General features: G+C 40.9%; 1 protein-coding gene across 1 annotated transcript in view; it reads left to right on the forward strand.

Moving 5' to 3' along the window:
* The window catches only part of LOC147243753 (carboxyl-terminal PDZ ligand of neuronal nitric oxide synthase protein), a 53,712-nt gene that overhangs the window by 11,290 nt on the left and 15,869 nt on the right, over window positions 1–26,553 (forward strand). The window contains exons 3-9 of the mRNA XM_086187839.1: window positions 14,171–14,263; window positions 14,348–14,406; window positions 17,406–17,514; window positions 18,302–18,443; window positions 20,370–20,539; window positions 24,732–24,893; window positions 25,874–26,078. Of these exons, the coding sequence (XP_086043965.1) occupies window positions 14,171–14,263; window positions 14,348–14,406; window positions 17,406–17,514; window positions 18,302–18,443; window positions 20,370–20,539; window positions 24,732–24,893; window positions 25,874–26,078 (940 nt within the window). The remainder of the gene's footprint in view (window positions 1–14,170; window positions 14,264–14,347; window positions 14,407–17,405; window positions 17,515–18,301; window positions 18,444–20,369; window positions 20,540–24,731; window positions 24,894–25,873; window positions 26,079–26,553) is intronic.

Consider the following 26,553-nt stretch of genomic DNA (forward strand, 5'->3'; position numbering starts at 1 on the left):
ATAAATAAAAGGATTCTTCATATTTCTTAGTATAATCATGTGTCAGCCTTAGCTCCCTTTTCTTAGCATGAGTTGGCAGATTATCTGGGCCTGTTGTATTACGGTATCGTTTGTTGGTTAATGATTGAGGAAAGTGCTGCAGGCTTTTGAGCTGGCAGATAGGCTGCCCTACTTCTAAATGTGATTTGGAGTCATGTGTGTGCGTGTGTGTGCGCGCGCGCATGTGCACGCGTGTGAGTGTATGTGTGTGTGTATACATCTCACTTCTCTCATCTTGTTCCAGCTCGCTACATAGAAAGCCTCAAGGTCTCATTCTCGCTCCTATCGTTCAATCCCCCACACTTTGATTCTCTTTTTGTTTCACTACCCACGTCTCTGTTTGAATGTAGCTTCAGTCGCTCCTCCCTGTGTTTTTCTTCTCATGTCAGTGTTGGTTTGAACATGCAGGATGCAATTGGGGTTTAAAAGTTCTGAACTCCACTTGACGCCAAGTCGCTGCTGACATCCTGGTGGTGCCAGCACCTGCGTTAGCTCCATTCATGCTGCTCTAACATCTTCCCTCTGATACTTTATGGGAGAATAGTGTGTTTTACATATTTTGATACACAGCAAACACACAGCTTGTGAAGGAACAGTGAAGAAGGCTGGCAACATCTAAACAGTTCAACATGAGTCAGACGACCCTCTAGCTGTCTTGGGAATTGTTTCCTCAACACGTGCTGTCATTCAGCCATATCTGTTCAAGCTGTTGCTCTCTACTGGAGATGGAAATGTAGAACATGCCGGGATTTTTAAAAGGAACATTTATCAGCACTTCACTGAGGGTTAATTTCATCACAAACTGTTTTCAGACTTTCAGATTTTACAGACAAAAAAAAAAAAATCAAATTTTTTTTAAATAATTGATTTTGATAGTGGTAGTGTGGCAGTCTAGCAACCAAAGGGCTGCTGGTTCGATCCTCACTTCCCCGGGAACTATGTCCAAATATCCTTGAGCAAGATAGCTCAAGGATACTTAGACATGACCCCCGCCTCTCACCCAGGCTCCAGCCCCCCCCCCCCCCCCCCCCCCTCACTGTAATAGGCCTGGTAAGGTGCAAGACTTCGTAGACAACCACTACCTCCATCCCCCTGTTCTTCCCAGCTCAAGTGCTTTTAAGTCAGTCTGGTCATAGCATAGATTTATCCCCTGCATCCTTCAGACTCTGGAGCTTCGTCTTCACTTTGTCTTCACTTTGTCTTCACTTTGTCTTCACTTTGTCTTGACTTCCTTTTTTTATTTCATCTTCACATCATCTCCTTTTCTTCTTTGCTTCCTTTTGGACCAAGTTGTGGAGTATTTTTTTCACAAGGTGCTCAACAGCTCCCTCTACCGCTTGACAGCGACAACACTGATGTCAGAAAATCTTGTCAGTGGCATGGAAAGAATTAACACCCCAAATAGAGAGGAATTGAAAGTGCCAGGAAGTGGTCGAGTGAGAAAAGTGTCAAGGGGAAGAAGAGAATTGTTTTTTCATTGTACAGAATATGAACTTTATCCTCTGCATTTCACCAATCCTCTGTTGCACAGCGGGCAGCCACAGTGCAGCGCCCGAGGGGGCAAACTCCAGTACTTTCTCTTAAGTGGTCAAACATCAGAGAACAGATATTTTTAGTCACATTAATAATAATAGTCAGTCAAACTGCCAAGTCTTCACTCTTAATTGGATAAACGCACCAACTGCTGCTGTTCATTTTAAAAAGGCTAACATGCTTCAGTGCTGCCATCACTGAGTCACTAACAAGATCACCTGTTCTCTGTTGTCTAAATGACGGCTCTAATGTGTCTGTCACTCACGCTAATGAAGAGTCTCAGCATGCCATCGAGCCGCGTCACTGGCGTTCGTTCATCACTTCAACCAAATCAGGTCAGAAGAGGTCTTTTCTGATTTGATGTAGCTTAGTATTGTTTGTATAACACTCCGCTCTGCAGACAGAGTTTGGGAACCTGTTTTGCTGCATTCTTTTATTATCTTCGCTTGCATCAAACCATCGGGGCAGAAAAACTGACTTGATAATGAGGGAAGAGAGACCCATAAGCTGGCTAATCATATGCGCTTGAGGCATTAGCATATTTTTGGAGCTGATCCCCAATTTCCCAAATTCTGTACTTTTTTTTTTTCTTTTTTTACTTTGATGTCCCATTTGATGATCCCATTTGGATTGCAGTGTTTCTAACTTTCTGTTCTGTTAATCCTCTTCAGATGTCTTTCTGTCTCACCTTATATCACCTACATTGGGCAAATGCAGGAATGGGACTTCCAAATATAAGTTAACTTGAGTGTTGAAATAAGCCAAAAAAAGTTAATTATCCTTGAAACATAGCGCATTATTATGTGGTTTGCTAATGTTGGGGAAGGAAGAGAGTCACCTGTCAGAAATGTTGCACTGTGAGTTTGCTGCTAGTCATTCTTGCCTGACCAAAACTGAAGAACTTTTCATTTTACTAATGTAACATCCAAGGGACCAACTTCAAAAACTGATTTGCTGCACTGTCTGGCTTGTGGGCTTCGTTTTTTTAGACGACTCAGCGCTCACAACCTAAGAACACTGGCAGCGATTTGCCGTGAGGCATCATAAGGCAGCGCTACAAGCTAGCTTGGGATTCATGGCCAGTCAGCTCAAATTATAGTGCAGGATCAGACGTACAGAGCTGGAACACCATTGTCCTTAGTCACAAGTCATCCAGTCCCTGGGTTTACATCCACAATTGCAGTTGTAGCTTGATTATGCCATTTAATTGAACTGCTGTCCTTGTGGAAGAACCGGGGGAAATCATTCGCCTTTGAAATGGTAGGTGGCAGTATGCTCCCTTGTAGCTGGTTCTAATTAGACTTTCTTCCAGTTGACATAACAAACAAACTAGCAAGCGAGTTTCCTTGAGCTGAAGCTATATAAAGTTTGTCTCATCTGTCCAGAAATGCATAGTTTTTTCCGCCTTGACTATGAGCTGTTTGACTTGCGCCTATGCTCATTTTGGGCAGATTTAAGTATATACATGCCAGTACATCCCCAATCTGATTATCTTGGTATGTTAGTCTTCAAAAAGTACAAATTCAGTCGGACTATTGGGTTAACGTCATTTTAAAAGTTTCACTTGGACTAACAAAATACATCAAATTTTTCCAGTGGGGAGGTACCATGTTGTTTGTACCATGAAGGATTTATAGCATCAAAATGTTGTTGAAACTGTGTTTAAGTCCCCCAAAAATTGCAATATTGCATCATGTTACATTAAAAGGGTACAAAGACACAGCTTTTTGCAAAGATGAATTTAGATGCAGTCTGAAGTCTATTGGGTAGGTCTCATTTTCAGTCACCGCTCACTTCCAGACGGTCTCACTCCTGTCACACATCTCTAATCACATGAACTGCACATCAAATCACTCCTCTTTGGCTACATCTTAGAGCTTATCTTTTCCATGATATTTGCTACAGGCAAACATTTTCCTGTATAATATCATAAAGATAGTGCATCGATCAGCTTGGTTGTTACACCGCTCTCTGCTCACCTCTGCTAAGTCGGTTGATTCTGCACAAAAGGCATTCAGAGCAGTCTAATCTGTTTGAGGAGCATTAATGACACTCAGCCTCAGAAATAGAGGGCAGCCAGGTGAAAACAAGATGAAGCAGCAGCTACTTGATTAATTGCATTAAATGAATTCAATGAGTTCTTTTCTGTAACAGATATATATTTTTAATTATTCCACTTATTTGAGATTTTATTTCTTGTATATCCAGACCTCGTCGTAAAACTAGTTAGAGTGAGCTGGGGCTACAGAACAGTGATGGCACACTTTACCCAAGCGAATGTTGTCAGTCAAGTTGTTGCCGGTGGGCTGCACGAGAAGCAGTCTGTCAGACAAGATTTAAGCTACTCGTGATTGAGCTTTATGAAAGCTCTCACGTACTCCTAAAGCCTCTTCCAAGAGGCTTTTTTTGGGACAAGACACAGATGGCGCCCCCAATTCCTACCCCATGTTTACCCCCTAAAACAGGGGTAACAAACATGCGTTTGACCTCAGACCTGATTTGTTAAATGGCATGTCTCGTACGAGATAATTACAGCATCTGTCCATTCTCCCCGGTTCCATGCCATCATTATCACGTGCTCCTGCGAAACCACCTGTAGGCTCCTCATTGTCCAGTTAGTTCACACGTATGTTTTCTGTTTGAAACGGCAGGAGCAGCAAAGAACCATCACATTGCCGTGGCGTCTCACTCAGTTTTTGATCCGCTAATTACCATATTAGTTGTTTATTCGTTACTTTTCATCAACTAATCGTTGCAAGAAATAACATTTTCTGTATTAACTGGGAATAATATGTGAATCTTGCCGTTGAATGTGTTTTCTTATATGCCAAAGCACAGTGTGTTGCCGTCTTAACCCTTTTACACAGCATTGGAGGAATATTTTGTCGCTTTCTTAAGGAAATGGATCATTCCACGTCAGAGCCAGCTGGGAGGTTGTAACAGCGCTTAATTGATGTCTGGGTAAAAGAGACAGCTGGAACACTCATCCAGAACACCCACACTGTTGAGTTTACACATCACATCTTTGTTGCAGAACACGGGAATGTTCTGAAAAATCACAAACTGGAGCAGCACAAAGCCTCAATATTCTCCAAAATAGATATAGACACTGAAAGCTGGGATGCCTGCAGATGTTCTGCGTTCCACTTGTGTGTGCATCAAATTACCGTTTATCGGGAACGGCTGGACTGATCGTGACTTAGTTATGGCTCTGGCTCTAGGTAAGCAAGAAAGATGGGGCCATTTTTTACAGTATTGTTGCAGAATCTCTGTGTAAAAGTGTCTAAGTTGGTACAGTAGCATAAACTGTGCTCATACAGTTCACCATGCCCCCCTGTGCCGGGGGCTAAGGGGATTTTAGGGCCTGTGATCTGACAATCTCAGTAATCCTATTACTCCGGCTGCTGCCTTGCCACACTGAGCATCTCCACATCACCCTGGCATTAACCTCTTGCTGCAGGATGCTCCAGTGCCCCGGCATGCCACACTCTTCCTCAGCCTGTCTACATTTAGCCTGTCATTAGCCTGATTCCACTACTTATGTACAAATTAACACATCAAAACAAAAGCAGATCATACAGACAAAGCAAATCATATTCAGAGATGATTACAAGCATCAGCAAACATGAGATGTTAGCATACAAAATCACAAATTCAAATTAGGTGTCTATTTAAAGCAATAGTTTATCCAAAATGTGTTTTTTGCCTTCGAGTTCTCACAAATAAGAATTTTCCTCTTCATTAAATGTTCTTTTTTGTTCCTCTTATTTCTTTGTGACTCCGGAAAGCAGGAAATGCTAGCTACATGTATTTTTGCTTGAAGCTAACTGGAAGTGTGTAGTTTTTCTTTTTTTTTAATCTTTACTCAAAGTGTTTGTGGATTACTAAACGTAAAGAAGACTTGGATTGTACCAGTTTCTAAACTGTTTGCTGTTGTTTTATTGCTGTCGTTAACCATCAATCGTCATTAGCTTCAAGCTAAATATTCTTGGCCTCTCTCTCTCTGTTTTCTGGAGTAACAAAGAAGACACGCAAGAGAGAAAAATATGTCTTTTGGAGCTGAAGATACAAATTTACGAGGACTTGGATGGCAAATACACTTTTTTGGTGAAGCTTTACTTTAATATAAACTCTTCCCAGGGTCCAGAAGAATCAAACGACTGTTCATGTAAGCCAGAAGCTGCATCATTATTACATAAATCACATCTTTTCCCACTAGGACTTGCTATTACTTGACCAGACAGAAGTGTAGCATAATAATTATCTGATATATTGTGTCTGAGTTACGTTGGACTCCACTTTGCATTCAGTGTGTTTTGGATTGAGATGATGATTCATGAGTCAGACTGTCTGAGAACTGCAGGTTTAGGTGTTGCTCTCTTTTCCTTTAGCTCTCCAGTAGTTAGGAAATTCCGGTTAATATTAAACATGTTCAAGCCTGTGCAGTTCTTTGCTTTTTTTTTCTGGAACAGACAGATGAGATTGCAACTCATTGCTACATCGCTTTGGTTTTTCTAAGTTTAGAGAGAATGGAAATCACAGCCTCTTGACTAATTCAGAGACATTTCTTCTACATGTTGGATGTTCTGAGATTAAGTGTTTGGCATGCTCAGGTTGTTCTTTTGTATTTCCTCCATGTCCCATGTGACCGACCCAGAGTAGCCGCTGTCAGCGCTCTGGGACGGGCTGTCCTTTCACTTGCCTGTCAGAGAGTCACTCAAGCGTGGGTCCATTCTCACTGCAAGGGCAAACACTCAAGGAGGAGTGTCAGCCTGGTCCCACACTTTGGTTTAACTGTTGTCGTTGATTCCTCTAGAAAGGTTCAGATTTACCAGTTTCATCAGTTTCTATCTGCAGTTGCTTCTCTGTCTGCTTCTGTGCAGACATATTAATCTGGCCAGGATTGATCAAGTCGGTTTGTCAGCCACCATAAACACACTTGCTGTGGGAACAATGAAAGTCATTTAGCTAGAACAGTCACAGCTGTAGCTCCCAGATGGAGAAGTTAGTGGATTACATACAAAAAGCAAGAATAAACTTGCTAAAAATCATATACCCAAACAAAATTAATTTCTTAGGAAGCAATATACTCTTCCATAAAAACTGCTATTTAATGCTTTTCAAAGAATTTCATTAGGCTGAGGTTTTGAAGGGACCTCACCATGTGATACCTATCATGATTCACAGGTTCCATTTCATCATGATATGTCACAATAAACTGAAATTACAGCATATTAGATCAGGAACATCAGACGTCAGTTGGGATATTATTTTCGTATCTGCTGACTTCATATGGGAATTTAGCCTCATGATGCAACCTGAAAAACATCACCACCAGCATCAATAACACTGAGAATATTCAAGATAAATTGGCTTTGGTGTTCGATTCTGTATCTGCAGATGTGTATCAGATTCTGATTAGGACATATCATGACTGGATCTAATTTATACATCACTCTTGTCTCATTTAACTTATAGCTCCCGGGTTGGTCTTAAAAACCAAAGTGCAGCCAAACGTCGACTTTCAAAGCAACATTGCATCCCAATGTTGTCTGCCATGGCAGTCTTTCTTCTAAAATATTGCCTGATGCAATATACCTATCAAGATGGTGCAAAGAAAGTGTAAAACACCGTTCGTTAATCAATAAAAGTAAAAATTAAAAAAATACTTATTTATTTGTAGTCACATGCATCGCCCAGCCCTACCAGTATTTCACAATGAAATTCTCAGTAATTCACACATTGCAGTAAATCCCAGTCTTGCGTGTAACCCCATGCTGTCATTGAGAAACCCCCCCTCACACACACACACACACACACACACACACACACACACACACACACACACACACACACACACACACACACACACACAGCTCTTTCATGCAGGCTGCTTCCTGTTAGCATCCTCTCTCTGTCTCTCAGTGGACCAGACTGCTGCACACTGGAGGCTGCCAACAGTCCAATCCATAATATCTGCACTCACATAGACGGCAGAAGCAAGTGTGAGAGTGAACACACACTTTTTTATTCTTCTCTCCAACATGTATTCTTCCTCTCCTTCACACACAAATCAGCTAGTAAGCACACAAACTCCCGCCTGTTTCTTATTTAGGGCAAGGTCATCATCCGTGGCGACTCTCAAGGTAATTGTTTCCTCACACACACACACACACACACACACACACACACACACACACACACACACACACACACACACACACACACACACACACACGGGACCAGAATAGTCCTTGGTATCTACAAGCAGTTGTTTTATGAATGTGCTACTGAAAGGGTGGTAAACACTGAAACTGACTCAATTTTTTGTTTGGAAGACTGAATAAATTCAAAATGCCGTTTGGAAAAAAAAAAAAAAAGCCATTTGCTTTTCACTCAAAAGGTAAAGAGAAGCCGATATCCACAATAAAAATATTGAGGTACAAGAATGATTTTGATTAATGGGTCATTTATCTTCCTGAGGACACACTCCTCACACACGAATCAGAGGATGGAGGTCATATTATCCTCAGACACAGATCAATGTCTAAATCCGTGCCAGCAGGAGAGAGAAGTTGAGGGGGCGTTGGATGTTGCCATGTGGTGGACTCCAGTTCTAGGAACAGCTCATAGTTATTATGGGGACATAATTCCAATGAAGATCTCTGAATAAATTCCTTCTGGCTCCGAAGGGTCCTCGACGCCTTAATCAAAGACCAGTGAGCAGTGAGTCGTACAAGCCCAGTTTCTGGTATTTGGGCCGACACTGAAAGTCAAAAAATGAAAAGTTGGAGAAGCTGTTCATGGATATTTTTAGAGCGAATCAATGAGTGGGATTTAGGGTTTTCTTTTTTCTTTTTTTTTCAATCCAAATCGTGGAGGGAGAGATCATGAGCAACCCCCACTCTCCTTTGAAGATCCTAAAAAGCAGCGGAATGCGGGGTGCATTGTGGGTCATTGATGTTCTCTGTTGTACCATTGAATCCATACAGGAGGCCACAATAGGGTCTATAGATTGCAACCTAGCAACCACTTCATTAGAATTCCCAGGATTTAGGGAGTTCCAAGGAATTTCTCTTTTTTTCCCCCCAATTGGTTGGACAAAGAGATGACTGTTCAGAGCAGAACGGAGCAGAGCCGCGGGACGACCTGGTATTTAACGTGAAAAGACACTTTTTGGATTTAACGGTAACAATTTGAAATTGAACTCGTATATGTCGAGTGTGCGTGATGAATTTTTTGGGGGGAAGTACACTCGATGTTTTGACAGTGGAGCAGCTGCATTTTTATGTTTCCAATAACAGAAGCTTTAATCTGCTCAAGTCTCCCGATGAGGAGAATTTCTCAGCCTCACAGCCAAAACAGGCAGGACGGCGTGACTCCCATGATAGCAGCAAGTCCCACCATCGGCTAGCTCGTCTCATCATTAGTCAGCAGGAGTGTGTGTGTGTGTGTGTGTGTGTACCACTGAGCTAGATGACAGTAAGTTAAACCTTGTCATTAGGGGCTGATCTGCTGCCAGGACCCTCTTGTTTTTGCTGGTGTTCCACTTCATTCTCCTCATCCTCAAGGCACATCTGTCTTCCTATGCATGAAAAGAAACATAGTTACAGTGCCATACCAAAGCTCCTCAACTGGAATGGAGGGGTTATAGTCTTGATGGTGCTACAGAAACCATCCAAAACTGAAAACCTGAGAAAATCTTGATAACTCGGTGAAAGTTGAAAAATGATTTTCAGTCTCTGTTTTGTGAAGTCAGAAGTTCATGTGATGCAAAATAAACCTGTCAATATCTTGTCAAGTATTTCACAGACATTTTGAATCCTTGTTTGTCCTGCCATTTTTCATCTTCCTCCTCACAATGCTAGACACCACCTCCCCTGTGCTGCAGCTATAATTCATTTAATGTTTGGTAAAATGAGCCCAAGCATCACTCAAACTGAGTCAGCAACCTGCCGTGAATGAAAGACTGTAACAATAGATGAATAAAAAAAGAAATGTATTACTTATTGTGGATCAAACGTGTCGTGACTGACAAGTAAGGTCACTGCAGTGAATTGTGGGGATGCATCCTTAACACACTGCGGTGTAAATATTGTATCTGCCATTAACTAGACTGAGTTTTCAGAGCAATTATTATTGATTAATGACACATAATGAATAATAGGTTAACAAAGCTGAGTTATTCCAGGATGGTGGTGATGTAATCCGGTGCACCCAGCTGAGCTCTGGACGGCATGTTTACTCTGTGATGGGTTATTAAATAGTGATTAGCCTTTGCTCAGATCATTCATGCCACAAAGAGAAAGTGCTCTGAAACTGTCACACCAGATGCCTTTGTATGGACCGGCTCAGATGTTACTTATAAAAAGTAAATGGCTCTCATTAAGTTTGTAAAGTTTTAAAAACTTTAACACCGAACACTCATTTTGAACAAAGAATGGCCACAGCTGGAATGGTTTGCTTTATAGTCTGAATATTGTAATAATTCTACTCAGGATCGGAGGCTTAGGGTTGTGATGTTTTATGACAAATCTCTGACAACCGAATAAGCCTCAGCGCACCTTTTCAATCCAAATATTAGTCGTACACTGATGGCAACTCACCTCAACTTCTTAAAGCTATAACATAACTCAGAAAACAGCCGACTGCAACAAACCCGGCTGTTCTCTGCTATATTTTAATGCCGTGTTGAGAGTCCCTGAACCCGACAGGAGCCGAGGCTCAGGGGATCTTGTGCCCCGAGCTCTTAATTGTTTGTTCCACTGTTGATGATGGCAAAGCCATAACAATGCAAGTGCATTAAAAGCTTGAATATTTCAAAGCACTTTGAGCAAAGAAAATATAAAAGTTTCATACTTCAGATGAAGTTGCAAAATCCCACTTTGCTTCACCAGAATGTTGGTACAAACTGAATAATGCACGAGCCATGTGTGAATGTTTTGACAATAAGTGAATAAAGGTATTCCTTGGCGTCGCAGGTGTTTCCCTATGTGGGTGATACTTACATGGAATAAAATGTGAAACTATTATTAATTTACTTTTTTCAAATATTAGCTAGTGGTGGAGTGACTAGAGAGTTTTTTTTTTTTGCACATTGATTATTATTACCTCCACCCAGGAGGTCATGTTTTTATGGTGCCATCTGTCTAGTTGTCGGAAGGGATACAACAAACTAGTGCTGTTGTACAGACCAAGGAACAATCTTTAACATTTTTGGGGCAGATTATTAATAGGAGCGCTTGTACTTCTGCTAGTGAGTCAACCAGATCCATCGTAAATTTGGTCAGAATAATGAAGTGAGTGCGGCGTATGGCATTTACATCAGAGTAGCGCTGTGTTGCCTTCACCCCATGTACAGCCACATAATGTATAGCCAGTGTGTGTGTTTTCCCGCGCCATCTGACAAAATTATTAGTGCTAATGAGCTTATCTGCATCTGCACATGCAGAAACTGATTTTCACCGAACTTCCTGGAAGGGTGCAGCAGCCTGGGCCAGGGAGGAACCCCGGTACATTTGTGACAGATCTGTTTAATATCACGAAAAGTTGCATTTTATTGCATTCCCTCAGACTCTACGGAGAACCCCTCCGCTTGATATACGCATTCGGTTCTACTTTTATTCATCTGATAATTTGCGTCTGGCAGCTAGATGATCCAAAAATCATTATTCTTTTTAATTACATTTCTTCATCTCATAATATGCATGAAGGCACTGCAATAAAGAAAAATGAGGGTTAACACCTGTTTAATGTTTTCACACTTGGACACTCACCTTTTAATCTCGCCATCATTCACTTTGCGGCAATTCACCGTTTCCTCCGTTTTTTTACAGCCTGGTTAGCTTCCTCTCTGTGGTCTCTCCTCTCCTTCTCTAAACCTATTCTCTATTTAATCAGCTCTCACAGGACTCAGTTCTGTATAATTAGAGGCTGAAACTTTAATCACCATGGATCCAGGGCAGGGAGAGCAGGGCATTTCACATCGACACAGGGAGAGAAATTAGCATTGAACAACACGTGTACCTTGATAAACACCCTGGTTAAATGTAAAATAAAGTGGTTAAATTTAATGTTTTCTTTTCTCCTGTTATTTATTAGAAAATATACAATCACAAATGATCAGTTGTTATTGATATCAGCTTTAATAAAACAGTGTATCGTCATTAATTATTCATACCGTGTAGATTCTGCTGAGATGAGCTCAGTTCGCTTCTATGAGGGTAATATGTGTGTGTTGATGTCGGATGGGGGCTTCCGAGCGTACCAATATACATTTTCCAGGGTTCAGCACACTTCCCAGGATTGTTCGGAGTGATCCAGGAAAATTCAGCTGACCCTTTTCTTTTTCTTTGTTTTTTTTGTTTTTTTTGCTTTTATGTATTTCAGTTCGTTTCTTGGTTGGTAGGATGTCCCGACCTCAGGTTTTTCCTTCCTCTGGCTCACAGGTGTGTCTCATCGATCTCCTCCCCCTCCTCACCTCCCATTTCGCTCCTTCAAGGATGTCTTTTGTTCACCTTCCTTATGCCACAAATGAAAGGTCACCATTTGCAGGAGTTCCTTACGTAACGTCAGCTGTCTCCTGACTTCCTCTCCTCCCGTCTCCTCCTGTCTGCTCACCTCTCCTCTCGTCTTTTTTTCAATCTTCTTACCTTTGCTTTGTATCTATACTGACATCCATTGCTTCCCTTCCCTTTATTTATTCATCTGGCTGAAAACCATTCACTCATGCTGGATGTTAACATTGTAGAAGAGTGCAGAAAACAGTGGTGAACACCAGATGTAATGAAAAAGTAAAGACTTGGGTGTTAGACTGATCATTTTATTTGAGAGGGAAAAGTCTTTTTCAGTGAACTGTCCAGGGTTCAGTTATTTAATGCAAATTACTGTTTTACTCTCAGGAAAATATATATATATATATATATATATATATATATATATATATATATATATATATATATATATATATACACACACTATGTATGTATATATACACACACTATGTATGTATAATAAGAATTAGTCTATGTCAATCTTAGTTTAATACAGTAGTGATCTCACAGGTGTATGATAAATAAGCAGGAATTTTACGCTGGTCCCAGCTGTAGAGGGAGGTTTGTCGCAGAGTGTCTGATCTAGATGCACCATCAGCTGCTTCACTTTAAAAATGAATCCGCACTAAACGATGTACAGTGTCAAAGCTGCCCCCCCCCCTCCAGAACTCTACATAATTCAGCTGTTTGTCACAGCAGTAGTGATGTTGGTGTTACACAGGTTGAATTTAGTAGTTATGTGAGGTATCGATATTAAATGGCTGAAAACACTGAGGTTTGAGTAAAACAAGTCAAGAATATTTTTTCTTTTGTTTTCATTAAAGTAAAAATGCAAAAGTGGACATCAAACTTTTCCCCAGTCCTGACCAGGAATCCCTGCTAGTACAGCTATGACTAAGCTGTCGAAGTCCCACTGCAGGCCTTAACAGCTGCAAGCTAGGATGAGTTGAACTCATGTTTAAAAATGACACTAATGGGAGTCGACTTTCCAGAATTCCTAAGTTCCTCAGCTGAGAGCCTTGACCAGCTGACGAGGTGGAAACGCGTTAGTCACTCAGTGCAGAGACAGATGTTATGTACCACACAGTTTACAGATAAACCCAGATAACCTGTGCCTTTTTGCTTAAATGTTGTTGTATAATTCAGCTGTTGGGTTTGTGTCTCTGGGAGTGGAGGTGAAGGTAAATCAGGGTGCTTGAAACAGCCACATGATCATTTCCTCTCATTTGAAACTTCTAATGAATTATCTGAGGGGGGGTCGACAGCGTTTGTGCAGAATATTTTAGGATTAATGAGACTTAACTGACAAATTTTTACATCATTAACTGCGTGTCATTGTAGTCAGAATATACCTAACTTGGGTATTTGAGATGTATTCTGGGTAGTGTTTCGGTTCATATTGTACTCAAATCAAAGCGTCCCTCCTCTTTTCGCTGGTGGAGTTCTTAGCTTCTTACACCCCTCACACGTATCAGCGTGAGGCTCCAAGCTATTAAGGATGCTGGTGTGTGAAAATGCAGCCCAGATTTTGTTTTAATGTTGACAAATTGTTCCTACGTATGCCCTTAATTCTGTCAGAACGCCAAATGTGCAACAGGTAATGCTCAGGTCGCTCTTACTGCTATTAAGATGTGGGGGTGTGTAAGAAAGTGTGTGTGTGTGGTACGGTTGCTGTGTGAGACATTGACTGAAGCTGTTTTTGTTGTGCCCAGGTACATGTTTGCCTGCATTTGTAAGAGAATCTTGCACATGTTTAAAAGACTCCTGCTAAATATGCAAAATGAATTATTCCACGAATGATGATAAAGCCACTGGAAAAGCAGCACACCTACAGAATGAGTGTAATTTGCAGTCATCTGTTTAACTTATCTGTCTCTTTTCCGCCAGCAGAGACACTAGTAAGTAGTAAGAATGTTGTGACTTCACATCAGCATCCACTTTTATTTGGTTTATGTATTGAAAGAAAGGCTCATCCTATAGGATTCTTAACTAGCATGTAATTAGTGTGAGTATTCTAATGTACTTCTTATCTTCCGCTCTCCCAGTATGAATTCAAGGCCAAGAACATCAAGAAGAAGAAGGTCAGCATCGTTGTGTCTGTGGACGGAGTCAAGGTGATAATGAGGAAGAAGCAGAAGGTCAGTCACTCGACTCCAGTTGACAGTAAATGTCAGCGTAAAGTCCTGCTGCTGCCTGAGCTCAACCATCTTTATCCTACACAGAGAAAAGAGTGGACGTGGGATGAGAGCAAGATGCTGATCATGCATGATCCCATTTACAGGTCAGTCCCTTTCTTAGAAATGTCCACACATTTAACACAAAATGTCTTTGGCACTTTATTCATGCACCGATTAAACCTGTCTGGTAGGATATGTCTTTTTAGTTGAAATTAAATTCTGCAACTTGTTTTCTGTGAATCTGCAGCTTTAGCAGCCAGGATTAATGTGCATGCATGTATTATACATGTCCGATGCAGCTCCATTCATAATGAATAATCTGTAGCCTGTGCATTATGTTCTTATACATTAAAGTGTCTTCCACTCTTATATTTCTGCTCTCAGTATTCACTTCAATGTTGTGGTTTCAGAGCAAGTGTGCAGCGTTAGACTTCGTTTTTCATGTACGCACACCTGCGCCACAGCTTCCATTGATTCTGTACTGGAGGAGAACAAACGGGGGGGTATTTGAGCAGGTGTTTTTGAACCGGTGCGAACTTGGGCAGCGCTGTTCTGGATGACTTCTATGCAGTTGACGCAATTTACTGAGAGACCAAACAGAAGTGCGTCATCATGATCAATGCGTGAGAAAAGACCCTCACAGTTCAGTTACTTGGTCGCCTCCAATTAATTGGAGTTTTACATCTTAAGACATATTGTAATTCATTCAGAAACCCCTCAGTCCACATTTTGATGCATCTTAGTGTCAAGAAATCTCTTCTTCCCTGTTGGCATGGTGATGGAGCCTCTGATCCAAACATCAACAGACACGTGAAGCTGTCAGTCACTGAAAAGCGACTCAGCAAATTATAATACTGAGTTGTCAGGTGCTGAGCAGGGATGTGTTGAACAGAAAATGTGAGCTGGGATTAAAGATTCACAAAGGAGAGCTGTGAAATGATGAATTATTCTTACATCAGGAGTGTCGGGGGGGTTGGCTTTAAACTAGAAATTAGAATTAATAAGACTGACTCTTCATCGACAGAAATCTCAGAGAGAAAATAGGAGATGATCCACTGAAGTGTCTTAAACATCTAACTAGCTTGTGTGTTTAAATTATGTAGAATAGTACAGTGGATGTGTGGAGGGAGAGACTGAGCCTGTTGTTGCTAAAAAACTGTTAAGACTGCGGTTGAGTCTTATTATATAACCAGTCCATTTTCCCACTGTGGAAGCTGCATTTTGTGTCAGGTGTGAATGTGTGTGTGTTAATCGCAGTGTGCCAGTGTGAGGTGTGGCGGAGGAGTGTGTAGCGCTGTCACCTCACAATAAGAAGGATCTGGGTTTCATACCCGCCCGCCAGGTGGGGCAGGAAAACATGCAACATGTCATGTTTTAGGCGTGAATGGTGGTGGGTCCTTACAAGTCAGCCTTGCTATTGACTGTTCATGTGTCACCTCTCGCACGATGGGATTGGCTCCAGCTCCCTGTGACTCACACACACACAAGATCTCCCTCTTCTCCCACCAGCTATTTGTTGCCATCGTCTTGTTCAGCTGAACTTTAAACGAACTTTGAGGGAAGGCTGCTGTTAATTTTGATCTTATTTTTTCTTGCTCTTGTCAGACAGGAAGGTGAGATTATATAATATTTACAGGGCTCATATAGTCATGAACAAGCTGGACAAGTCATGGAATTTGATTTGAGCAATTTCCAGGCCGTGTTTTTTTTTTTTTTTTTTCAATAATGCTAAAAAATGTAATGGAAATCTCAAATTCGCTTAGAAAAATGGATTAATATTGATTTGCTTTTATATGTTTAAGTTGTATCAAACCATTTAGCTTGTTATCAGAGTTAAAGATACATTGGGAAATTTACACATGGATTCTTTTGTTTACTTTTCATGTGTGACCTGACATTTCAGAAACTTAATGGTCATGCAAATGTTCCTCAAAGTTATTGAAAAGTCATGGAAAGAATGTATATGAAACTTGTTAATTCTGATCAGGTTTTTTTTTTTTATTTATGTTTCTTTAGCTAGAGTTATTGTTATTGTAATTTCATCCTCTTTACACCAAGAAGCTAAATCCAACTTCTTAAAATGATATCAAACACAGGTACCGCCACCAAGGCAGTATGACATCATCAGATTCTGTTCCAGAACAGTTCCTAAACTAAATCAATTGCTCCTCAACTCAAGTTCTATCATCTGAGAAAAATCCACAAAATCCATCCACAGTTCTATCAGTTACCCTGCAAACAGACGGACGGACAAACCAACACCAGTGATCACATGACCTCTTGGCGGAGGTCAAGTTGATAACCTCAGCAGTGTGTTTCTATGGCTGCTTGGGGAAACTACTGTCATGCAGGCACCGTCGTATTGTGTTTCAAACACCCGTGGGTGAGGCAACCAACAACAAACAGAAACTCTGCATTTTGCTTGTTTTGGCATAAACACAATGCTGATAAGACACACAACAGCCGATGGTGTGCAGAAGAACTTCACATTCGGTGAGTTTGCACCTTCATAGCCATAAAGTTGCAAAACCAGCCACCAGTGAAATTTTGAATGCACTCGTATGATGAACTTTATGGTAAAACTTGCTAAATGATAAAGCTGAGCTCCACTCCACATTGCCTTTGGGTACAAAAAATACACCTGCCCAGTGTAAAGAAGCTTGAATAAATACACACACAAGCACTCGCTCTCTCTCGCTCTCTCTCTCTCTCTCACACACACACACAAGCACACACACAGACTTCGATGTCTGTGGGTGGATCTCACTTGGCAAAGCCACACCTCATCAAAGGACAGTGCGTGTCAAATATAATCATCCTTAATGGTGTGTGAGTGTGTGTGTGCGTGCGTGCGTGTGTGTGTGTAGTGGGGATGTATTATTGGGACATTCGGTAATAGGTGGTCATAACCTGCTTGGCTGGTTCCCAGTGGAGATGTTTTATTGCTGTGGTGCTAAAGAACAGGATGCAGGTCTGACCCTTCCTTTGCCGGATTGTGTTGGTGCAGGGATGCGGGGAGAGCTAAAGACACACAGAGTAAAAATGGTGTTTATATCTAAAAGTCTTTAAGAGGGTATTAATATTTTGACATTGTGTTTTTCAGGATTTTCTACGTGTCACATGATTCCCAAGACTTAAAGATCTTCAGCTACATTGCAAGAGACGGTTCTAGTAATTCCTTTAGATGCAACGTCTTCAAATCTAAGAAGAAGGTACAATTGCTGCCCCCTTCTTCACTTACTAACACTATTTTGGGGAGACTAGGCATCATGTAGAACCTTACTTACCAGCATTCAGCTGCCATTGTGGCCCCTCGACTTCTGAGAGGGGAGGAAGGTAATGTAGTGATTTTAAAAAGCTTCAGAGTGCTTTAATCTAACGCAGCCACGAGACAGTATGAATTTTAAGTAAGCCTTTTTCTTAAAAAAAAAAAAAAAAAAAGCAACAACTTCTTGCTCCTCTTGCTGCTAAATACATTCCTGTCATGGCTCCTTGATGTAAATCCCGTAGGTGAATACAGCAAATGTTAAATACACGGTGAGCTTGCAGACTTAAATGTGGTCTTAACATCACTGTGTCTGGATACCTGTGACTAAGGGTTGTTTCATCGTTCATCTTTAATTTAACAGTTAATTCCGCCTGCTCTTGTAATTGATTCCAGTTTTAAATTTGATCATGAATTAAATTTGCTGTGGCTTCGCTAATATCCGGAGGCTAAGCTTTGCAACTCAGTGGCCTGCAGTGAATACAAAGTAGATGCACACAGGGACGATGATTACAGCTCCATATTTTATGACACTAGCAGACCCAGTATGGGATATCTTGTTTCCTCAGTCTGAGCTGTTTTCATGTGTGTTGTTGCAATTAACTGCTGAGGATTTTCCCACTGAAACCATGCGCTCTGAATGACTTCTGACGAACTCATCGTCATACAGACTAGAGGAATGTGTCTGGAAAATGTGTCTACTCTCACATCGCTGATCTCTCTGTGCTCTTCAGACGCAGGCCATGCGTATTGTACGGACAGTGGGTCAGGCCTTTGAGGTGTGCCACAAGCTCAGTCTGCAGCATGCTGAGCAGGACGGGGACGGTCAGGCGGATGGAGAGAGTGACAAGTCCACCGAGGAGACCAGCAGTCACGGTGACATTATGTTTCAGTGAAGAAAGCATGGTGATCCAGTTTGTCCTGACTAAAATGGTGCACCCGTGAATTATAGATGCAATTTCTACAGTTTTCGACCTGAAATACTATTTACACCCACATGACCCAACTTATCAACATTTCGAATTCAATATTTAATAGTCAATGTTAGTCCACTGCCTCCTCTGCCAACATTATTACTAAACCTTGACTGAAAGACAAGATAACCATAGTCTCGTGTGCTGCATGAACCCAACTGTTATTTTCCCTTCAACCAGATTTGAATAGAAATTACTTTACTTTTGACTGAAAATCTACAACCGTGCTGTCAATGTTTTAATTCTACTTAAAGCAATATTTACCCAAAAATCGTATTTTGCCATGTATATAAACTCAAAACTAACAGGGACAAAATGGTGAACAAAACTATCCAAAAAACGTCCATACACAAACTCTCAAACTCAATGTCTGGTGTGATCCACTTCCTCTGTATCCAGCCATATGCTAAAACAGCACAAACACAAGCGGCTGGAACCAGCTTGCTCGCGCCCATTCTCAGTCGCGCTGAGAGGGAAATGTATGTTTTTTAAGATTTTTGCTCAAATAAGTGTTTGTGGATTACTGGGTTGGCAGCTTGAAGAACACATGGTTTTTAATGGATTATACTGGACAATTCACTGGAGAGACTGTAAAGGACATTTTTGGGCGTTGTTGCTGTTGTTAGCTGTCAGTTGTATTATATATGTGTATATATATATATATATATATATAATGTGTATATATATATATATATAATGTGTATATATATATATATATAATGTATATATATATAATGTATATGTGTGCACTTGAAAGGCAAAATATACTTCAAGGATAAAATATTGCTTGAATCACATCAGTGTTTTGAGTTTAATGCGAACATTGGTATTTTTTTTTTGTTAACCACACAAATTTGAGGTAGCATCCAAGATACACAAGTGGCTTTGATGTGGAATGTTTCACCCTTACCAATCAATCAATTAGTAAAAAAGTGCACCCATCATCATCCCACAACATGAGTTACTGTGGTAGCACAGCGTGTGGAAAATATATAATATGTGTTTATGAGATTTTTATTAGCCAGTTCCACATGAGGAACATTTCCTTCCTAAAGCTAAAGCCCTTGTCCCTGTTTAGTTTGATTACACGTATCTAAACGGAACCGTCAAACCTCTCTAACTCATTGATTTAGTGCAATGATCAAACGCTAACAACACGTGTGGATACGATGGGATTTAATACACAACATCAATCCAATCTGGGCTTCTGCGTCCTCCGAGACCCCATGCTGGGTTTGTTTCATGTGGGGGTAGAGAAGCATTCCCATGGTTACAACTTTCACATCACTCAACAACACCAGAGAGCAATTGCTAGTGTTACTAGTAATGGGTGTAATTTGGCACACTGAATAAGTAGTTGTGTAAGATTGAGCTACTGGCAGATTTAATTTTGTGGGGGTGAAAAAGTGAATGCTCAAAATAGCATTCCTGTATGGTTTCGCTATTTAAATTAAGGCGTACATCTTTGTAGGCTTTCACTGGCACCACACTCTACTTTCATGTAGTTGGTTATTTCATATATTTTCGAAAGATATGAAACTCCATATTTACTCCGAGAGCTGTATGTGTAAGCATACACTGGACATGTGCATAGCTGCAGTAGCATATAGAAGAAAAGCATGCAGAGGTAGTACTTCTCCCACCTGAAAAGATTATGAATTCAACTCATAGCAACAATCACAATAAACAAAATACTTTTGGGGCAGTTCTGACTATAATATTTAGTCATATTATATTTGAAGCATGTTCTGAATATGTCTAAACAAGATCAAAATACTGTGCAATAACTGCCAAACTAAAGTGGAGGTGTTTGCGTTTTCCTCGCCAGGTCGTAAACTGACAGGAGCAGAGCAAGAGGAGGAGGAGGAGGACAGCAGACAAGGAGGAAGACGAGCAGAGGAGTCATCAGCTAGCACGTCTTTGTGTGAAAAGGCTGTCAGTGAAATTCTCCAGAGCCTGGCTGAACTGAACGTGGTCAAACCTGGACAGACCATCATGGTGAGATACTGCAGGATACACACTCACACACACACACACACACACACATACACACGTGCACACAAGAGGGGGGGGGTTTCTCAAGGAAAAGCACTCGCACCAAGACGCTGGCAGGAAGACATAATAGAACACATTAACAAAAGTACATCAACAGTTAAACTAAGAGTTTGCACCACTAAAACACATCAGCATCACCTGGATCAACTTGTGCACCTGAAACCATGTGTTTTTTCTTGTCTTTACATCAAAACATCCATGTTACCAAATGCAGGTGCTTTATTATTGTTCCATACTTTCTACTGGGTGTGTTTTCTTGGGTGGCTACTGAGCCTCCCAATTTTCACCCAACAGCATGCCTTCACAGTTTGATGAGTTATTTGTTTCAAAGTCACTGTGCAGTAAAACCGGAGCTTCTGATTCTTTCTCTTCTTCATGCTGTCGGGTGTTATTTAGCATTTGAGGTAAAATCTCTGGAAGCTTGAGGTCCCTTTTGGCCCATTTTAACAACAACAGTAGCTGTCTGGCTACACACAGAATCCCAATCAAACAGCTGCAACAGCAACCTGCTTGAGGGCTCGCACACACATTGATTTACACTTTGTTCCTGTGACACAACAATATAGAGTGCTAACCTATAGGTTTTCAGGTGGAGGGCACAAATCTGACTCCTGCTACCTCTTGCAGTGGCTGTTTTTCTTGTCATTGGACAGTTGAACCTTGCAACAGCAGAATGCATTCTTAAGTGCAGCCTCACAACACCAACACACATCTATACTGTACACAGTATGATGAAGACATTTGTTAGACTTTTGTTTGTCCTTTTCATCACAGTTACAGGAAGTGAATGCTGCCGGCACAAAAAAAGCAGAAACCATATTTTAATGACTGCAGCTTTCGTTCCTCTACAGTAGAAAGCTTCTATGTTTGTTGCTACAGGGTGCAGCCTTGATTCATTGCTTTGTCTATAGTGGTGTTGTATGGAGGACAAAAAGTGTCACAGAAAAAAAATTGGTACAATGTTTCTCTCACAACTGCCAGGGATAGAACCACTTCTCTCCTCTCGCCAGTCAAACAATAAAATGCCAAACAAAATCCATCAAGACATGTTACAGTTTTCTTAAGAGTTATTAAAAAAAATCAAATCAACCAACATAGCTGCAACACATTTCAATCAGGTATTTAAGTGGGAACTTTACTTTGTCATTGGCTAAATTTGACACTAATTTGATAGGTAATAGTTGAGTAATTAGTAGGGGAATGAAAATCTGCACTCTTAACTCATTGTCATTTCTCCTATCTACATTTATTAATTCAAATAGATATTTAAATTCCGTTATTTATATATTAATTCTTAATGATTTATCATACCTTTTTATTTGGACTTTTAATGCATTTATTCAATGATTATTTAAATAATGTACGTAATGATTATTCTTATGATTTGAACTATTAATGGATGTTTATAGATATTTAGTTTGTACATTCTTTTAGCACCTCTCATCCATTGAATTAGCAAATAAAGTATTACTTTTATTGAAAGTATTCATGCCTATTTGTGCAGAAACAGTATTAATTATGTCATTTATTAGTATTTATGTCGCGCTAATCATCTTCCATATTTGATGCTATTATCTGGGCTCAGTGCTGCCAAATGGCTCCTTGACAGAAGGAAGTATAATATTGTGCTTTGTCATCTACTGCAGTACCTGGCCAGACCTTTAACTAAAGTCTCCATGACTAACAAGCACAGCACAGTGTTCCCACTCATGCTCTTAAAAAGACCTCATTATTTATATGTTTTAGATTTGGCAAGCTTGAAATCCTCATGAAGTTAAGAATCCACTAATATTTTGACACTCACAGGATGAAAAGATGCAAACATAAAGGCCCTGGTGTGTCATGAAGCGCTCCGTCGGATTTGTCACCATGGTGAGCGTGGTAGACACAGCTGTTACCATGCTGCTTAAAGAGAGAGCGGGAACCTGAATATTCCTGCAGGCTGAGAAAGGGGGACACCTAATCCCAAAAACCCAGGCGGTTCCCTTTGATTTCTGAGAAACGCCACTATAATCCCATTCATGAACATCTGCTGTATGAAGATAAGCAAAGAAGGGAAGGAAGGAAGGAAGAAGGGAAAGGAGGGAGGAAATAGAGGAAGGAATAAGGAGATATCATGATAACAGAAAGGAAGAGAAAGATGTAAACTACATTAAATGGTGATTATGCTGAGATTATATTGGGGTGCAAAGGTTTAATAGAAACAACAGACAAAAACAACTATTCGACGTGCCATTTGAACACTGAAAATGATTTTCCTTTAATTCCTTGTCATTTATCCTGCTGATCACTTTTGTCGAAAAAGGGTCAGGAATGTGTAAAAGAAGTGCTGATTATCGTTTCCCGGAGCCTAAAGCAAAGTTTTGAAATGATTTCGTTGCCTGAGCAAAACTCAAAGACCTATACAAGTCACTGTAAAGAAGTATTGATGTCAAATACAAAAAAATAACATTTGAAAAATTAAAAAAGCAGCATATCCTAATTTTATAACAGGGAATCAGAAAATACATTTTTTTTGTAAATTGTTTTTAATTGATGATTACCTGTAATTTCCTGTTGATTGACGGATCAATGTATTTACTTGTACTGTGCTATCTAGTATGTTTATCACAGTATTTGTATCTGCCAGCAGTGGTAGATTTTATTTATTCATACTGGTGAAAGATTAGATTATTTTAGACTTTTCTTTTGCCTTTATTTCTTTTTTTTACACTTGTTTAAGGAAGTTGATATATGTTGTGGACAGTAGCCCCTCTCTCTTTCGCTCTCTCTTTCTCTCTCTCGCTCTCTCTCAATATATGTATATATCTTTCTGTGTGTAACTTGACATTGTACATTGTGCTGCTTTGCCCTCTAGTGGTGTGTTGTGAGAGTTACAACTCACAGTTTACCTCATCAGTGTATGAACAGTGGTTTTGCATAACAGCAGTAACCGTAGCATGTGACTTACTTTAATTTTCCACGTTTAATTTTGACTGGAACATACAGGACTTCCTCCCTGGTGCCACTCAAACACTCTTAACCAGTTTGTCTTTGTTTCCACTGATGTCCCGAGGCAGAAATTCAATCTTCTATGTGAGAGAAATCAAACAGTGAAGTGAAAATATGCTCCTGGGAAATGCAGATGCTTCAAGAAATATTATCTGAACAATCATTAAACACCTGAGAGAAGAAAATGAGACATAAATGCGGGAGCGTATGATGGGATGAGATCATTCCAGCTCTGGGAAGACATTCCATGAGGACTCCAGAGGGTTCCACATCAGTGGGTCGCAGTCTCAGAAACTCCATTGACTGGCTGGTTTCTGTCCCCCTGGTTTTCTTATTGCATTCATGTGATGTCAAAGGCTAAAAATACCTCAGCTCGTATACAGTATATATTGTGGTTCAGCTGAGAACTGCCAGCACTACGAGTTCTGAGGATCGATGTAGACAACTGTCTTCATGCCTGCGGCAGCAACAGCTGTGAGCCAGAGGCATAGTGTTTTCAGGTTGTCCTCCTGTTTGTTAATGCAGTATCTCTGGAGGGCCTGGAGGGAATTTCTCTAGATCTGCTGTGAACATCCACTGGGACTGAAGGATGAACTGTAAAGATATCAGGATCAAAGGTCAAGGTCACTGCCACCTCACATGCACGTGATATCTGTCCTGTTCTCCTAAACACAATATGTCAGGAACGGCCACGGGGAATTTCTTCTAATTTGGCAAAAACATCCACTGGGACACAAGGAGGAATGTTTGATGGTCAAAGGTCAAGGTCACTGTCCCCTCAGATGTGAGCGATGTCTTCTCCATTCTTGTAAAATGCAATATCTCAGTAACACCCTGAGGGACTTTCTTCAAATTTGGTAGAATTTTCCACTGGGACACATGGATGAACTACAGATTTTGTTGGTCAAAGGTCAGGGAAAGGCACACATAGCTAAGGCATATAACCACAATGCGCTGTTTCCAGTGTCAGCATGCGTGTGTGATGTTTAATAGTTTGCACAGTAGATGTGAGCTGGATTTTTTTTTTATGAGGATTCTTGGTGAAATGACAATGCACCTGAAGGAGAGAGATTCTTTCTTTCATCTTTTCACCTTGAAGTATTTTCCCTTCCCTCAATAAATCCGCGCGTTTGTCTGTGGTCAGGACTTTGATCGACGATCCCTCTTCACCGTGACCTCCGAGGGCATCACCCCCGGCAGCCCTCGCTCACCAGCTCTCACACCGCTGGCGTCACAGCACTACCTGCAGCTCCTTCAGCAGCAGCTGCAGCAGCAACAGCAGCACACACAGGTGGCCGTGGCACAGGTAAGACATACTGACGTTAATGATGCTTTGCACGTGATGTGGATAAAAGCACATTAAGATTATACCGCAAATTAAATGTTTAGATTCGAGAAATTATTGGCAAAAGCCACCTCTTTCAAATCTGAAATAACTTATATGCTTCCTCAGTCACTCAGTTGTTTTGTTGCAGTACATCCCAAAAAGAATAGTTTCAAAATGATCCTGACAAAGAGGTGATTATAGTTTTGGTCTGTCGGTCACAGCAGAGCTCAGTGATCGTGATTAAACAACTAGGTTTTTGTTTTTTTCCTGCTCTTATGCTGTTTCCTATTGATGCCACTTGGGGGCAGCACACACACGGTTATGGAGAGCCAGTTCAGTGCGTCATGGTAAAACAATCACTGAATTAAAGATGTAGTAAGAGGGTAACCATGTTTAAAGCATCATGTGAGGAGCTGCAACACAAATCCACACTGACAGAAGTATTATTCATTGATTTGGCTGATTTAACTGACACCCGGGAGAAGAAAAAACTACTTCCTTCTAAGTAGCTAAGCTTAATTTGGTGAGTGAGTCTTGAGTAATGATTAGAACTCTGATGAATCTTTTCAGTTAAGGGTTTTTGTCTGTGGCTCCCGGGGCATTACCATATTTGGTAATAAATAGTCATTACTCAGAACTACTTTTGGTTTTATGAAATTCTTTGAGATCATTAAACTCAATATATTTAAGTAACCATGTCATTTCTGGATGCTTTTTATAGGGATTATAGATATATCCCGCATTACTAATAAAATGAAAATTGAAATATAAACATATATATGCTTATTCTTACAAGAATAAAATAAAGTTGAGGTTTTCTTTTCTCTGTTTCATTCAGTCCAGTCGTTCACTCTTGTGGGTGTAAACAAACTTTAACTGTACAGACACACACACACACACACACACACACACACACGCCCAGCCACCCAAACCTACCTTGGCCCTCTGTTTACCTACAGGTGCAGCTCCTGAAGGATCAGATGGCTGCAGAGACGGCTGCTCGCATGGAGGCTCAGGCCCGCGTCCACCAGCTGCTGCTACAGAACAGGGACCTGCTGCAGCACCTGGCCTTACTGGTGCAGCAGCTGAAAGAGCTGGAGGGCCGCTTTACAAGAACATCAGAACCAGGCCAGCCACAACAGGAGCCTCAAGCTAACGGACACAGTAAGTGACAGCTGAGGTTGTCAGGGGTCGCCACGTACCACAGTCCCTCTCACTGCTCACCCCCTGTTGGCTTTGGGAGCTTGTTAAAGAGTCATGACACAAACCGTGAGCCCTCGCTGGCTTTGCGTCCGTCTCTGTTAGTTATGTTTGACGGGGCAGAAAAGCCCGTCTCTGCCGTGCCTTTCCTGCTGCACCACCTGGACATTTAAAGAAGGGACTCAGTTTTCTGTGCTGCTGAGGAAAAAAATGCTGTGCTCCAGAGAGGAAACATTTGAACACACTCCTTATTCTAATGAGGCTTATTAAAGTTGAAGATGTGTTGATCACAGCGCCAAGGAAGGCAATTGAGTCAAAATAACGAGGACTGATGCAAAGCCCCAGACTATTAAAGTCCTCACGAAACAGCCTGTAGACTGCTGTTTGATTCTGTGTAATGGCAAAAATATTTCTGGTCCAAATATGAAGCAAGGAAGGG

Source organism: Aulostomus chinensis, chromosome 19, assembly GCF_037954235.1.
Source record: "Aulostomus chinensis isolate RoL2024-O1b breed Wild chromosome 19, RoL_Achi_v1.0, whole genome shotgun sequence".
NCBI lineage: Eukaryota > Metazoa > Chordata > Actinopteri > Syngnathiformes > Aulostomidae > Aulostomus > Aulostomus chinensis.